General features: G+C 34.4%; 1 protein-coding gene across 5 annotated transcripts in view; it reads right to left on the reverse strand.

Annotated features, from left to right (window-relative positions):
• STPG2 (sperm tail PG-rich repeat containing 2) overlaps window positions 1-17780 on the reverse strand; it is a 233848-nt gene that overhangs the window by 173827 nt on the left and 42241 nt on the right. For all 5 annotated transcript variants that reach the window (XR_011140840.1, XR_011140839.1, XR_011140841.1 and 2 more), the window contains exons 7-8: window positions 16668-16880; window positions 10728-10823 (exon numbers count right to left, since the gene is read on the reverse strand). Coding sequence is in view for 2 of the 5 variants with exons in the window: in XM_068941604.1 (XP_068797705.1) it covers window positions 10728-10823; window positions 16668-16880 (309 nt within the window). In the remaining 3 variants the exon portion in view is untranslated. The remainder of the gene's footprint in view (window positions 1-10727; window positions 10824-16667; window positions 16881-17780) is intronic.

The raw sequence follows: 17780 nt of genomic DNA on the forward strand, positions 1-17780 counted from the left end.
TATAAGATGACAAAAATAGATGTAAAATGTCTAGAGGCTCACAGACCTCTATTGCCATATGGTATCACAGGCTTAGATGAACATAAAATAATAGCTACCTATTGTAAAGCTAATGGAGTAATTTATCTCTTAAAATGAATTTTAAAAACCCACATGAAATCATGCAAAAATTTCCAGGAGCTAAATACCTTAGTAAGTGGAAAGCCTCAATTGCATTTGGCTTTACTACTGTTCTAGTGCTTCCAGATCATGTGTTTTCAAAGCAGTGCAGTCTCAAGAAGCTACCAGTATCATAAATGCCAGACAACAGAAATGTTATTATCCCTAACAAAATTGTAAGCCTCATGCAGCCCATTTCAATGACATTTTAATGAGACTTCTTTGTTTGAAGAGGCCAGGAATATAGTTTTAATAAAAAATAACAGAGGAAGGGTAGGTAATGCAGTTGAAACTGTGCCATCCAGCAACTGAAAAGCAATACACAGTGAATCACGGATGCTCCCACAGAAGCCTGATGTAGTACTTGTTCTCTTGAGTGGAAAGCAACAGTTAAGAATATAGTGAAAGGAGGAGGGAGAAAAAAAGTTAATCTACATAGAGAAATAGAATTGTGTGCGTCTCTTTCCTAGAATAGATATACTTTTCCCCAGAGAATCACAGGAAAGGGAAATTTTGAGGAAAATGTCTGGAAGCGGTGGCCTATCTTTCACTTGACTAAGAGGCTGCTTTTCAGTCCCAGCTATGAGTGTTTATTCACACCTGCTTTAGTACATCTCATGATGTACTTCAGTTTTAGTTTTGTGTTTACCACTAACATGGTCACTGCTATAGATCAGTCAGGAAGCTTCCCCTCAACCTCCATTCTAACTATCTCCAGCTGCTTCAGCTGGAAACATTCGACATAAAGCATTGGAATGAACTGACACCTTCAAGGAAATGTTCTCATTTGCTGGCCAGAACCTCTTGTCGTTTTTCAACTTTGTTTCCATTAAAAAAGAGATACCTTACACTCAACATCTCTAGTTTTCTCTTCCACACATGACCTTCAGAGGAAATCAAGTGACAGCTTTTTCTTAGCAGACTCTTCACTGGGTTCCCTGATTACCTAAGCCAAAAAAAAGAGTCTCTGGAGCAGGAAGAAAAGCACTCCTCCTTTGCATATTCTCAGAAACATGCTTAACAGCAGCTCATTGTGCCAAACGGTAACGTATGGTATGTCATAGGGTATGACACCTCAACTATTTACTCCCCCCACAAGAAAAATTTTAAACATTGAGGAGGCTGGTAAATTGCACCAGACAAATTCTTTGAGAGGAGCTGCAGAAACAATCTACCTTGGTGCCTAGTAGTTGGGCAACAAAGAAGGAACATATCTCTGGTGAATGCCAAAAGCTGGTGATGAAGTCATCTGTCCTTACGGAAAAAAAGACAGACATTTGTCACTTGACCCACCTTTCTGGCTTACGTCAGAGTGACCGGGCTCATCACCTCTGCTCCTTCTGCACAGCTTTGACTTTTTTTTATAGCTGCTTTTCCCCTCCTTTAAATGGTTGCCATTTTATGAAGTTGTAAAAGCCAGCCCCTCATTTAAAAACAAAAAACAAAAACAAAACAAAAACACTCTTGGAGCCCCTTCCCAGTGCTGTAGATATTCAAATGAGGTACAAATTCTCTACATAATCTAATGTGTTGTTGAAATGCTAGCTGACCAATATAGACCAATTTTCTTAGTTTGGAAACTTTCTTTGTCCTTTTCTATAGCCAATCAAAGTCTTCTCATTATTACAACACTCTAAAGTATAGGAATTTCTTCTCATAAAATCTCCAAAACAGTCCTGGAGAACAATATAATCGTGAGATACTGAAAATACACAGGCAATACAACAGGCAAGTACCAACCACAAACGTTCCAAAAAGAATTGCACTGCGCCCACAGCAGAAAAATGAAGGCCTGGCTGAAGCCAATTCTCATAGGAATAGAAAATTTTTTTAGAAATGGTAGGAAAAATTGAAGAATTTTTTACTGGAGAAAGATTTTCTCTACCTTGCTCCAATCTTAAGTGTAAATCAGAAACCTGCAAAGTCCTTTCCATCTGTTTTTGTTCTTCCATCTGTTTTTTTGTTTTGTTTTGTTTTTAAGTGAATTTCTCATGGGAAGAATCCCAATCCATTGGTCAGTGTGACTTGATCAACTGAAGCAAGCTGTTCTCAATTCAACGGTATCATACTCTAGCATGTCTCATGCTATTCTGGAGTATGCCTCACTGCCCAGTATATAGTATTACCTCTGTCATGCTAGATCCAATCCAAGTCCTTACAGGAGTGAGGAAGAAGCTAGCTGTCTGAGAACAACTTCTCTTAGCTACTCTGCCCACTTTCCTCTAGTGGATCACCTTTCAAGCATCAGTGTTTGCTACTAAATCAAATGGTGCTAAGAAGTGGAAGTTATCTACCTGTCACTATTAGTAAGTGTGCACATAATAAAAGAGAAATATAAATAATATAAATCAATAACAAAGATTTATTTCTCTACATTGATTTTAAATAAACATCATATTTGTCTTTCAAATCAGTATTCTTTTATGATGATAAATTTATTATTGTTATTTTTAATCTATTATGCTGTCAAAGTGGTTTTTTTAAGAAACGTTGTCTATAAATAGGAACCAAAAATCTAAACGTTCAATATAACACTAAGTAAATCCTTTAACAGAAGTAAAGTTGGAAAACTTGTCATTGCCAGTGGTGAACATTCTTCTATTTTTAATAGTGTGACTGACTTTTCTTTGAGCAATGAAAATATCCATAAACTATTTGAAGACAAAAAAGTTATACGAAAGACAGAACTGAAATCACCGTATTGCAGATTTACAGTCTGTAAATTAAAACTTCTGGTTGGCAACCTACAATCACACAGCTCAATAAGCCTGCAAGCCTTCGCTCTTGAATTAACCAGAGCACATAGTGTGTACTGCTTTTAATATGGCTCCAAAGTGGTTCTATTAACAATTCAGTATGAAAGCAATAATTCTGACAACATACTAAAAATGATTTAGCCTTTAAATAGAAGCCACTTAACTACTTGCACAAGATACGCTTGCGGAGAGAACAGGGTAGAAGCAGTCCAGTTACTAAATCACTCAAAACGCTATAGATTTTCTGTTCTCCTTGTTTTTAATATTTTAACTCCGCACATTCATTCACATTTTGAAAATGAAAGTTTAAGTTATTTGTAATAAAACAAATCCTCTGAGAGTTTAATAACATGAAAAAGTAGTAACAACCCTAAAAAGCCTTAGCCCTCTTCAGAATCGCATTTACTCCCACCTTGCACATGCACATTACACACCCAAGACGGTTGAAACTCTCCCAGACTAGAACAGGAATAATATTCTCAAAAGCACATATATTCATTAATCACTTAAATCCTGTTTTCAGGTTTCAGATATGCACTTGGAATTTTCTTTGTCCATTAGTAACAAAGATGAAATTCAAAATTAAAAAAAATTCAGACAATCTTTTACATCCTACCTATGTTCTCTATCATCATCAGCCCCACTCCTACAATATCCTTCTTCCAGATTCAGGATTAAACATGATCTTTGACACCTTGTCCCTCATACATCTGATCTTTCAGTGATTTCCAGTACTTACTTTTTCACTATTGTTCATTACAGAACTACATCCTACTTCAATACTGCCACACTGTATTTTCTGCTGTTTATTCTTCCTATAATATATTACCAGTTATCCAATCCAGTGAAAATACTGCTGCTAAAATCATGCAACTTTTTGCGAAACTTGTTTTCCTATCACTTCCTTCCTTCTCATCTTTCACTAAATCTATTTCAAATTTGTTCCTGCCTTCATTTCATTTCTTTTTCTCTAGTCCTATTCCATCCCTGTCACCCTAAATATCATTGGTTTTCCCCCTATTGTTCTAATAATCTTTTATTATGGTGTGTTAGAACTTTTATTACAGTGTTCCACATGTCTAGAATATTTTTTCACTTCCTAACCACAGATCATTCTCTTCTCCTCCTTTAAAACCCATTTCTCTCTTTACCCATAACTATCAGTTTTATCAGCTAGCCACTGCCCTGTTTCTGATGAGCTCCATAAAGTGATATCTAGAATTTTATTTTTCCACTACCTAAAAACAGCTGATATTTTCAAGTATGAATTAGCTTTGTTACATCACATATTGTCATAACTTAATTAACCTTGTTAGCTCTCTTAACTAAAGTACTTATGAGAAAGTCAACAGGGTGAAAAATGACAACTGATTTTAGAATGCTAAACAGATCTTCCCAGAGGATTGCTCAGAAATAGTATGTAAAGCTTCAAAACATTTCTAAGCAGTTGGGATCTGCTTTTTTAAATTATGTGGATTTCTAGGTGGCTATCTCTGGAACAGTTCTGAGCGCTATGAAAGCTTTATTAGGACTGATGCACGTTTGACAGTGATAGTCCTCATAGTTACCTTCCTCAACCGTTTATTTACACAGTTCCCTGAAGGCAGACATACAGCAATGAGAGATGTCACATTTGAATAATTGAGGACAAAGTTAAAGTTTTCAGCGTTGATGAAAAGATAAAATCGTATGTTATCAAAACAGGTTACATGCAAATAATACATTGCAGGAGATTCAATTTTAAGGAATCGACAGTATAAAACACTTAATTGTTCAGTTTATAGCGCCTTCTAAAAGTAAAGAAATAAAAAACAGTTTTAGATAAGGTATAATGCCTTATAAGCGTTTTTAACATTTAATATCTACAACATATACTGAAAGTCATTACTAAACCCCCTTCTCTCTTTTTGCCTGCAGTTTTAAGATATGAAGGACAGAGGAGTTTTTTGAGTTTTGATTTTTTTCAAGTGTTCTGTTTTACAGAAGAAGAATCTTGGAGGATACCGAGTGTAAAAGATAAACAAAAGGCACGTTCCTTATCTCCCAAGAGCACGAGTGTTTCCTAAAGCATCAACTACCTATGAAACACAAAAGTTTTAAATGTGTATCTTTGGACTATTACATATCTTTGTATTTTGCATTTGCTTAACTGAAACAAAAATGACTTTATGGATTTAAATGTTTTAACGTTTACTGAACACTTTATTTCACTATTCTGTTTTTTAATCTGAGCGGGAATCTCAGTACATTTCAGAGGCATAGAAATTGAAAGATTAGGTAAAGGGCCAAACCAGCAAGGAGTCTTTTCTTCTCTAAAAGTAACACACTGGGGAATTAGTTGCCATGAAATATTAGATGTAATTAAGTCCTCGTCAGCAGTATTGCATATTAATAGTTTAATGGCAGTCTACCAGCAGTTTACATGATTACAGCATACTAGTGGATTAAACTTGCTAACTTCAGTTTATCTTTCAGTTCATATTTAACAGAAACTTTCTTCTTATCCATGGTAGACTTTAACTGGATTAATTTTTTATTTATTTATTGCTAAAAACATTTTGAAGAGAACTGTCCCTTGTAAACAGCTCCAAAACAGACATACATATTTTCATAGACAGACATGTATGGAGCTGCTAGATGCATTAAAAAGACTCACACAACTATTCTCTTTCTGCAAATTACTTTCAGTTACAAATTAGATTATAATTATCTAACTGCATGCTAGTGGCTGTAAGTATGCCCATAGCACATCCAGGAATGGAGGATGTGACTCAAGTTTCAGAAGTTAAAGTAACTCATGAAAAATTAGCAACTGATGAAACTCAAAAGTAAAGTTTTGGCACAGAAAAAGATGTAGACTCTGAAGCGCTATCCAAAAGAGCACTACAATGTGCCTAACTTTATGAGTAATCCTATTCAATTCAATGGGATGTGCACCAATGGGCTTAGCATTCTGTACTGGGGCCACAAAATTTGTAAGAGCTCATTATTTACTACAGTAATTCATTTAAACTAGATAAATAAGATGAGTTTTCCGGTACACAAGCCTTCCCCTTAATGAGGCTTTCCTAGAAAAATACTTCATTACATATTCAGCTGAAGAAGAGCCCAAGTTCCCAAAAGCTTGTGTTCCACCCCTCGCATAATTCCACACACATACATTCACTGTATCTGTTGATCTAACTAAAATAATTTTCCTCTTCCTACAGGTAGGGCCTCATGTAGATCTTAGACTAGCATAACTACTACAATGCAAATGCTATTTGCCAACTGAAAGCCCTGCAGCACAAACCCCTTAGCTGTTATAACACTCATCCCTACATATACACTGAAAAATGAACAGCAAGTGACATGCTCAAAGGCCATCAGTATATAGATTTTTTTAAATACTATATTCTCATAATTTATGCAGACGAAACATAGGACATCATTTGAACATATGCCTATTTGTTGTTTTCTACAAAAAAAAAGGAAGGCTCATGTTTGAAATCAGTGATTTTACTAAACAAAAAATAGATTTAAAGAGCATTTGGATATATCACAAAACAATTCTGCATTATGTTATTTTAATTATATTTGGCATTATTTGCTCCACTAACCCTTCGAAAGAACAGAATTCAATTTTTTTTTTTAAATTAACTTCATTTTCTATGCACATACTAATAATGACAGGGTGAAATAATGTCCTGAAATTTATTGCTCATCCTTTCTTAAGTAACTGTTTCTCCATGAAATGATATGATAAACATTAATTTATCAATAAGGTGTACTAAAATGAATATTTATCTTAAACTGTTATTACTATAGCAGTTTATTTATAGATACTGGACTTGTTTTTGTAAAGGTGATGTTATTCATTAATACTGACTACATTATTAAACTTATTTAGTCAGATCTAGTGTAGTAGGAGACAGCAGTAGGAGCAACATAACGATCCACTGCATATGACAAGACACTTAATTTTCAAGCCTCTGCTCATAATTTAAACATAAACACAAATGCCTCTCAGATATTAGAAATGGCTATCTGTTAGAGTTTAGGGTGGCAGGGGGGAGAAATAGTAGAATTGGCATACAAATAGAACTTTAAAATCATGAAAATATGAATATAAAATATGAAAATATAAGATAAGGAAAAGTATTTTTTTTTCTCATGCAGTAAAATAACACACTTTTCAATTAACAAATGAGTATACCGAAATTCTAATATCCAAGATCAGCTAAAAAAGAAGCCAACCTTCTTTCAGTTAGTTGGTTAGCACACAGATACACAACATCTAGAACTGAGAGAAAAATGCTTATCTATTGGTTTATTCAGAACATATATACTTTTCAAAAAGGCCAAGATACTTTTCATAGTTCTAAAAGTGATTTTGTTTTCCAGTTTTACATTAACAATTAAGAGCTCAAAGTAGAAATCTGTTTCCTTGCTGGAAATTGTTTGCTTATAAATACAGTTTTCACAATTAATAAACTCTAAGAATTGACATATTTTGAGAAAAATATATGAACAAGGCTAGGGGTAGAGCCTGCATTTAGCTCTAACTGCAGCCTGTATTTGATTCAAATTACCAGAGCTATCTTTATTTGCTGACCAAGTATTCCAGTACTGCTGCTTATTAGAATAATTGGACTAATTAGCTTGCAATAACTATCCAAAACAAAATGTTGTTCCAGACAACATAACAGACAGCTGAGACATGCAAAAACTTCCATTTCTCCCAAACAGACTAATCTGGCCTGCTTCCCATTCCTCTCAGGAGAATAGCTGTTGGGCCCCAAAGAACCAGGCCCATAAAGTCTTCCTCAACAGCTTGAGAATCTCCCATGACTTACATATGCACAACTCATCCAAATCTCCAAAACTTTTTTCTTCAGATGTATCAATTGCTTCTACTAACTCCTCCCAACTTGGAATCTACCCTCTCTGCCTATTGATATTGGTTATCCAGGACTTCTTCCTGGATTATTAAGAGATTAATAAGAGATTATTAAGAAGCATAAAATGATTGCAGTAACTTCATTCTTGGAATATTCAGAAGCTTCTGATACAGACAGAAGACTGATATCATGGGCTGTAATTTCACTAACTGTAAAGAGAGTCTAGACCACTAACTTATATTTAGACATCTACAGCTGTAAGTTTTCCAATGACATTTGCCCCAGTGTGATTTTCAAGGAATTTATCAACTAAAAAGCCATCAGTTTTCTATCAGAAACTGCAGCAGAGCTCCTTAGCCTGTCTTTGATTCCAAGGAGGAAGACTTTTTTGGATATTTATCTTTAGCCAAGGCCTTCAGACTTCTTTTTGAAAAGAAGAAGTGACAAAAAGAACCAACTTTGTTTAAAAATAGAAGTAGGGCAAGGTCTTTGCTGGCACCCTGGCTACTTCTTTCCTATCGACTTACAGGAAAAATTGTGAGGTTCTCTGGCCAGTTCCGGATAGTGATTCATTAATCAAAGGCATAGATGTAAAAAGTCTAAGCCTTTTTCTTGCCAAAATTCTTATCCCATTTCTTATCCCAATTCTTATCCCATTCAATATCCCATTTCTAGGCAATTCAAGAGGAGACAGTAGGGAGTTTTCAAAGTCACTGCAAACAGGCAGGGAAAAATGCTACTGCTATCTTTTCCAGTAATGGACATGATTCTGTAGATGAAAGAATCAAGCCATTCTTCCTTATTTCTCCTGTTTTACCTCTGTGGTTTCATCTTAATTTCTGAGTAGATACGGAAGATTAATTTCCTGGGGTTATCTCCTCAGTCATATCGTCAGGGACAACTCCTCTTTCCCATAGGTTTCTTAGAAGGGTATCTGCTCCTCATGGGAAAAAGGTTTTCAGCAGGGCAATGAGGCCAAGCAGCATGCTACATTAACACTAATTTCAATGGAGATGTATACATTGTCACTGTAAATAAAAAGAGAATTTGTTACACTGCTAGTAGAATCCCAGTTACCCAAACTTACTAAACCATTGTTTTCTTCTCTGACTTCACACCATTCAATATACAGCAGTTATGAAAATAATTCTCCAGAAAAAATGTTGAACAGTTTAAATGCTTTCTAGTGCTTTATAATGCAGCTCTAACCCAAAGAAAATTGTTGTTAAAAGTGGCACTGCGATATTCATGTGTACTACTTGTTATCTTCTTTCAAAGACAATTTCTGCAGGCATTCTCCTTTGTCATACTCTAAATACACGTCTGCAAAATTACATACCCTTCTACAAGAACTTCAAATCATTCAAACATTGCAGCTCAAATGCATATTTTTGAACAGTATATCCTTATAAGGCCATTTAGTCAAGGTGATCTAAATTCTGCAGATATTAAAATCAATAATAATACAATGGATGGTACTTAAACATACTGTAACCGACTTACAAAAGAAACATGCAATTGCAAGCAAAAGCAGCGCTCCAGCAGACAACAAAACTCCCCGTTCTGACCGTTAAGTACAAACGGGTCACCTGAGTCAATGCTCAGGTAAACAGAAAGCCATTACAAGAAAAACAGAAAACAGCATACAGCATGTTAGCAAAACAGTAAAATGAAAATGTGCAAGGCAAAGACAGTCTACAGAACAAACTTACAAAATAAGAAAAATTAGTATCAGAAGTAGATACCCAATTGTATGTTGGATTTATAGGTCTCAGTTACAGGAGAAAAACCACTCCACAACAAACTAACAAACGAGTAATAGAACTCACAAGAAACAGCTTATGTCTATTCAAAAATTTTATAAAAATTGAGATGCTAAAACATACAGCACTTTCCTTACATGTTTTTTTTTTTTAAATAGTGCTAGAAGTAAACCAGGAAATTAGAATAGACTTTACCATGCTGATAGATAAACCAATTTAACATACCAATTAATTCTTTCTAAAAACATATTTTTAAAAAATGTAAAACAATAGAGACAACACAATATAGTTTCCTGGAATTTTAACCTACCGTAACACTTCAAGAAAAGAAGGAAGAATACAGATAAAGAAGAATTTGGTGATGAAAGATAAATTCATGGCAAAGTCCTGCAAGAATAGGGTGACAGGAGTTGCAAATAGAGGCCTCTCAGCTCCACTGGCTGCTGCTGTCACCACCGTAGGCACCCAGGCAGTGGGGCTCGAAGTACCAAGAGGCAAGAGGAGGCAGGGGAAATGGGATGTGATAGCCAAGTGGCAAAAAGTCTTTTAAATCTCTGATTAGCAGGTTAAAAAAAAATAACAAAAGGGAAAAAAAGGTTACTAATGTAGGATGTAATTAGGAATATAAAGATGTTTAATGTATTTTAATCATTTAGAACAGGAGAAAAAATTGCAACTGTTAGAAATAATTATAATTTTTTGAAATTGAGAGGATGATAATGAGATCTACAGAGACTGAACTGAGGCAGATGAAAAGGCTGCAGAATGAACTCTTAGTTAATGCAATGACGTGCAAGAAGGTGCAACTACACAAGTACAAGGCTGCATTCTAAATTAACTATAACCGTTAGGAAAAGGAACTTACGATCACACTGTTTAAAAACCTGATCTGTGCGCAACAGTGATAAAAAATACAAATAATATTACCAAGAAATAGAAAAGAAAATATTAAAACATTACATTGCAGTTTCATGCATTCTGCAACAAGCTACTCCAACAGATATTTGTGTAGACAACATAGAAAATCAACCTAGAAGTTTCTTTAAGGGTAATTGTTTAGTGCAGCTAAGCTAAGCTAAGATGGCCAAGAATTCAGCCCCACCAGCCCTTTTTCATTCAGCAACTTAAAAACAATAGAGAAATTACAGTAACCTGGGACGTTTTCTTACCATAGCAACTGCTGGTCTTTTTTCTCTTGTTAAGTAGTAAAATAATGGTTTCTGCTTTTTATGCGGTTTTGTAGTACTTTTTTTAACCTGAAAATTCTAGAACATAAAAACGTTAGTCTTCTCCCTCAAAAAATCTTGTCACTTAAAATTGTCATTTATAGTTTTAATCCATATTAATTGTGTTGACATTAAAACTACTAATCTAAAGCCAATTTCACTGAATACTGTCAGCTTCAAATATTCTCTGTCAGGCAAGTTTTACATTATGAAGAAACATAAGCTATAAAATGAAGAACACAAATTATATTAATTGATTTCATATAAGTTTAGACATATTTCTCAAGTCCCATATTTTATAAAGCATATTTTACATGATTAGCAAGTTGCAAAAGCAAATGCCTACAAGAATCTGAAAGAAAAAAGTCTAAAATACTGAAGTCAAAAAATCCAAATTTCATTTTAGCATTTGTAGCTTGTTACATTTATTTAATATTATACGAACAATACCAAAATAACTTATTTGAATTTCTGTCAGAGAAAAGAGAAAACATTTATTTCAAGTTATAATATGTATACATGCATAAAGAATGGCAATAGATGCAATATAAGTCTTTTAAAATATGCACTCAAACGATATTTCAACCTGATCTAACATCAGAAATATATTTGATTTCAGAGTTTCCTCTTAAAAGTTGTCAGCATCTAATTCAAGGAAGGACATCCTTAAGCTGTAATTTGCATCATTATTGCATTTCCATCATTGGGCTTTAAACTTAAAAAAGGAAAACAGATGAAGATGTGTTCACTGAGACGCCAATATTTCACCATAATTGAAGGGAATGAGCAGGTGGAGACTAAACTGTACGTGCATCCTTAAATTTTCTCAACTTCAATGGCATGTGATTATGAGCTTAAGCGAATTGGGATGATTGCCTGAATCAGGGTCTTAAGGCACCTTTGTCTACCTTTAGGCATACAACACAATATTAATACTGCAGGACTTCTAATGATCAATGCCACATGTATAGAACTTGTCACATGAATTGGCACATGATATACAAAGTTGATCCTAAGCACCAAAAGAAATACAGCACAAAAAGAAGCCTTGGAATCAGGAGAGCAATTGGATAGATTCATGAGTCTACAAACTCGTAAGTTCTTCCCAAAAACTAGAACCCGTGATGGCAGCAGAACAAACAGAAAGTACTCCTGTGGGTTCTGACCCAGCCACAGATATACAATCACTGTGGGGAAAGGTGGAATTGATTTAGAAGCATGCATCTTCCCTCATGCACATTCTTCTACTTGTAACATTTTTTTGCCTTCCAAGAACTTTCTATATAAAGATTTCAATGAAGAAAGGAAAGAAGGAGAAACACTAATCCTGGGATTGCTTCATGTGAAAAGTATTTAAAAACATTTTTAAAAATATATTAAAAATTAAAAATATTTTAAAATATTTTAAAAATTTAAAGATTTAAAATATCTTTCACATTTTGATAATGAATAATATTTTCCAAAATTGAAATTTTGAAGTGTCAGCTGCAGATGTTTTATTCTTTTTAATTTTGTAAGCATGTTTTTAGCTTAAGGAGATTTTTATGTTAAAGCTTATGCAGATAACTATCAGAATATCTTGTCTATTTTAATCAGTCAGTACAATCTCATATTTATGTGTACGTGCACATTAGTTAAATGTATATGCTCTGTTGTCATGCAAACCTATGTAAGCACTTTTCAAAATGAAGAGAGAAATCCATCTTTGCTAGTAACTGTTTTTATATTATACGGCAACACAAAATATCTTCAATGCACTGCTCTACCCTTGATTATACAAGTGTCATCTCTAAATATATTTAGAATTAATTTTAATGATAATATATATGAGCAGTCTAGTTTGTCTGATTAACACCTGGGGGAATACTCTTATATCCATTTTTGCAATGCTGAAAAAAATATATCCTGACACCTAACCTATTTGGCAAAAAGCATCCTTTCTCCTTTTATGAGGATTCTCAGATGGTCCTGTAATATGTAATTACTGAGGTGAAAAGAATTTCCATAGCCTTTAAATTGATCACATTATCTAAATGCTGTGATCTTTATTTTGTCTTTCTGATTTGGCCACTTTCTACTCCTAACTGTGATATTTTTGTTAGCATGTGAAATTATCTTTTCACTTGATGCTCAAATCAAAACAGATTTAAGTATTCAAATAACAGCAATGACGATCGATCCTTATTCTCACTGCTGTCAGTGAGATGTTAGGGCACAAGGACTAACTACTTAAGTTTATATATTTTCCAAAAAAGACAGGTTATTTATGTGAGAATATAATCATATCATATATTTGGCTTTGAACTGTGATTCAAAAAGCATATGAAAATGGATCTATATCAGTGGAATTTTGCAATGCTTGGAATTAATCATAAATGCTTGTGATTGCATAAATGCAACATTAATCTTAAATGTTTCCCTCCAGTAGATGATGATTTAGGAAAAAAACAGGTTGCAGTAAGTCATGAAACTCTGATACATTGAGCAAGTAGTGAAAAATATTTTTAAAGGGCTTGTTATTTTGAAGTACAGATAGGGAAGCTGTGACAAATAGCGGGAAGACAACACAATGAAAACTAAAGAAAGCAAGCTATCTCAGAACTTGTTATTCTAAAAAGAACTGGTTAAACTAATGCACCAATTTTACTAATTTTTTTCAATTTGTTCCTAATAGTTGCAATACTTTCCCAAATCATACATTGTCTTTTTAATTGTAATTGCTCAGAAAAGAGGAAATTATCATTGTAATTAAAAAATGCTCTGCTTTGCATGACAAAATATGTCAAAAGTTTTTTTTTTTTTTAATTTAAGCTTGTAAATTCTACAAAAGCACAGCAAACAATTCTAGAAAAATAAAGAAAAATTTAGACATGTTTATTCAGGCATACTCAGTATGTCACTCTCTCTTCAATGGTTACCTCTCTTTTTCACAAGATGTAAACAATTCCTCAAAACTTAGTACTAATTAGGCATGCACAACTTTAGAAAAATACCAGTATAACTTTCAAAATTCTCAGGTTTCTTTCTTTTTTTTTTTTTTAAACCTTTCTTTACTTTCTTTTGAAAGTTTTTTGTTTTAAGTTACCTGATAATCACCAGGGCCAGGAGTACAAAATTCTTCTTTTTTACAAAGAGGTAAACATCGAGGAGTTGAAGATCCAAAAGCTATTCTCTTTATACAGGCCAAGTATATTTTTTTTAAACTTTTGTTTTCAACACTATGGTTAAGAATGTTATAGAATGCAGGGCCTGAAAAAGGTCAAAACACTTTTGTCAGCCTGAAACACAGTTTTCATCTTTTTATAACTTCCTAATAGTATAACTACTAATACACCTTCAAAGGCATTCCGTCATTTTATTTTAATGGAATATTCTCAGCATAGATGCTGGTTGGCTGAAAACTTTCTATCTGTATAATGATTACAGTTATATTCCCAAAATCTATGCAATATGCACCATTGAACAGTTCCATATTCTGTCTGAAATTTAGATAGCAGAGGAAATGAAAAATAATTTATCTGTAGATAACAAATGCAACTTTCTACCAAGCAGGTGATTCACTACTTAGAAGGTGAGGGAATTTTTCTCAGTAACAGATCTGAAGACAATCTTGTAAGCCTTTAACAAGGCATCATAATCATCTTACTACCATGTCTAATAGACATGAAAGACTTCATCATGGGGATATAATGATCATAAGTGCTGAATCGGGTCTTTCATTGCCTGAAATCTGTCTGAAGATTAAAAGGGGTTTTTTGTCACTGAATTCATAGTTACACTAAAACATCGTGGGCCCAAGTCCATGGGTAGCCCCTCTTTCTTTCATTATGGTCTGAAAAAGATAATTGTTGTGTAAACTTCCCCATTCCTCATTAGTAGAGGGGAAACGTCTGTACAAACTTGAATAACAATGGAGATTTTTCTTTGCGTTGAAGTGGGCTTATATGAGAGGAATCTAATAAAAGATTTAGACAGGATAGCAAGGAGGCAAATTGTACTGGGTAATCTCTAATGACAGTGTTGAGAATTGAAACATCTAATATGATATACATCTATGCTCAGTGGAAGAGGCTAAGCATATGGCTTCCAGGTATACTTTAAGGGATTGCTAGTATGAAGTTGACAGCTGAGCTTAAAAACTATTTCAAATTTAATGTCTGTCTATGGTAAAGGAGAGAGGGGTTCAAACTATATCCTAAGCAGTGCTGATAAAAATAGAAAGAATCAGTACCACCTTCTAAATTTGTCTTTGACGTTATTCAGAAAAATCGGACAAGGGATTTTATGTCAAAAACTTAAATATGTGGTCTCTTGAGTCTCAGTAATTACTATTAGCAACCAAGTCTCAGAACCAGCACCACAAAGTGGAAAAATAAAAAAAAAAAAACACACACCTAAAAAGCTGACCAGTCTCTTGAGGTAACGGCTTGTTCATGCAGTTTAGCACCTTTTACATTTTCAGTGCCAAGGGCAATGCCTCACATTCTGACTGTTCATGGTCTGAAACTGGTGAGTGATGAGATCTGGGGATGATACTGTGGTATTTCCAAATATCTCCCTCTTCTCAGCGCAGGACTTAAGTGACTGGCTGATGAAAGAGCAGTGGAGTACACATCCCTCACCTAGATGGCATAGACAACTGGCCTGCAAGTCAGTGAATAAAACACAACTATTACATATGTCAAGCAGAGCCAAAAAGTAAGCTTCACAGAAACCACTGAGTTGCAGGTCATTGGCGTGATGTGCAAGCACCTGAGGACAAAACAAACAAGAAAACACAAAAAAGCTACAGAGGACACAAAGTCTCTGTTCAAAGTGCTCGGTCATATCAGATGACTGAAAAGAACTGGTATGGCATCAGTTACCATTAGCTTTAGATAACCATGCCTATTAGAGATACATTCTACCACTTGCTCTTCCATTAACACATTCAAACTGCAGACATACAAAGTAGACCAATGTCTACAGACAAAATACCAAACTGTGTAATACACCCCCAACTAGAGTACAGCTGTTGCTTATGGATAATAAAGGTAATATTATTTAGCTATTCAAATAAATTGAAATGCTAAGTATAGGTGTAATTTCAGGATGTTTCTATTCTTTATATATACACCTGAATATATATATTTGCCAGGTGATAATCAGTGTAGTCCTAAGGTCTTCACTACATTCTTCTCACAGAACATCTATCTAAAAGGCATGAATGAGAATATCTGAAGGAAAGCCACAGAGACACAAAATCATTTTACATTAGGTACGATTTACCTTGAACAACCTCTAGAAGAAGATCAGTGTATGTCTACCTTACCTAAAGCACTATAGTGAGGATAATAAATTAAGATACGTATCACTGCTAAACTGGTGTGAGATATAATCTTGCCAACAGGATGAAAACACAATTAATAGAGTATATATTGACCTCCGCAAAATCATGCTTTCCATAAAAAGAATGCATCTTTGCTGTTCTGTTGATAGTTAACTACAGAGTTTGCATTTTGAAGAAAGAGCCTTACTTAATATTAGCCCAAAATGGAGGGGGAGGGGTGAGGAAAGGGGGGAAACCAGCATGCACAGATGCCATTCATATTGCTTTCTCCTTAGGAAGGAATCCTATAAATGAAGTAAACAAACCATACTATTATAAATTAGTCTGCATTTACCATAGATAATGTGTGTTGACCTTTCCTAGAAACCCCCCAAAATTGGTGAGTTAGAAACCACATTTGCAAGCCCTTGGTCAAAATCTAGTATAAATAACATTGCCTTTCATATGCGTATTTTCTTTAATTCTCAGAGTACCTTCATTTCAAAATTAATTTCACATTTACTGTATTTTCCATTACATGATTAATTGCTCATGTCCCACAATATCTAGCTTACCAATATTAGGTTATGTAGTCGGGATATCAGCAATATTTGGATTAATTGCAAACCTGGTGTTTTTTCTAGCCTGGAGTCTTGAGTAAAGCGAACAGCAGTTTGACCAAACGGAATCCTTTTCATTCCTGATGTTTTGTTCAAGGACTCAAGAGCCGTGTGTGGGTCATTATATGTGCCAGGAGCTGGTGTGATCGATCTCATAGGTAGAAATCTCTAGTGAAGCAAAAGGGGAAGAAATTTTGCCAATAGCACATTCAAAAACCTAAAGTGCTTACATCAGTGCAGTACATTTATAGTGTTCTTTCTTTAGTAACGAATATAATTTACAAACCGTCGCAGCTACTGACTTGAATCTTTCTGATCACATAGGAGTGCTTTTCAACTCTGAGGTATTAACTGTGAATTTATTTGTACAAATAGTACTTATGTGCACAAATATATAGCCATATGAATGGCTGACAATACACAAAATACTTATTCGGTCAGCCCATGCATTAATGATGTAGGTACAGACATATTTTCAAAGACATGCCTTCCTTTGAAAAATTATGCCCTTCCATTAGCAATTTACATCACTGCTGTCTCTATATACCGGGCATATTGTATACAATAGTGAAAAAATCATTTTTTTTAATACTCTGATACTTATATACAGCCATACCACCAGCCAACTAGTACATATAACAAAACAACAAAGGGAAAAAGAATAGGAAACATTGGTAAGTAAACCATGGTGGACTCACTTCAACAGCATGAAACATCTATTGCCCATAAAGAACATAAAGGAGATCATTCTAAAGGTCTCATTCAAAATACCTTCAGATACCCTTGGCACTTAATGGTTTTACCCAAAGTGATTAAATTACAAGTGAAGGTCAAGTCAATAATTGACTGTATTTAAACTGTTGAGGCATAGGTCACACCTAAGCCGAAATGAAACTGTCAGGTAGGTCTGTATGTTCAGAAAGTTGAATACAGAGGGTAAAAATTATGAGACTGTCTAATATGCATGATATTAATGCATTGACTAATGAACTATGCAGGATCAGGGCACAGTCCTGAACACCAGTTTGAGGTTTTCCCTACTCTTTAGAGCAATATCAGTTTTAGCCC

Source organism: Struthio camelus, chromosome 4 (genome assembly GCF_040807025.1).
Source record: "Struthio camelus isolate bStrCam1 chromosome 4, bStrCam1.hap1, whole genome shotgun sequence".
NCBI classification, from domain to species: domain Eukaryota; kingdom Metazoa; phylum Chordata; class Aves; order Struthioniformes; family Struthionidae; genus Struthio; species Struthio camelus.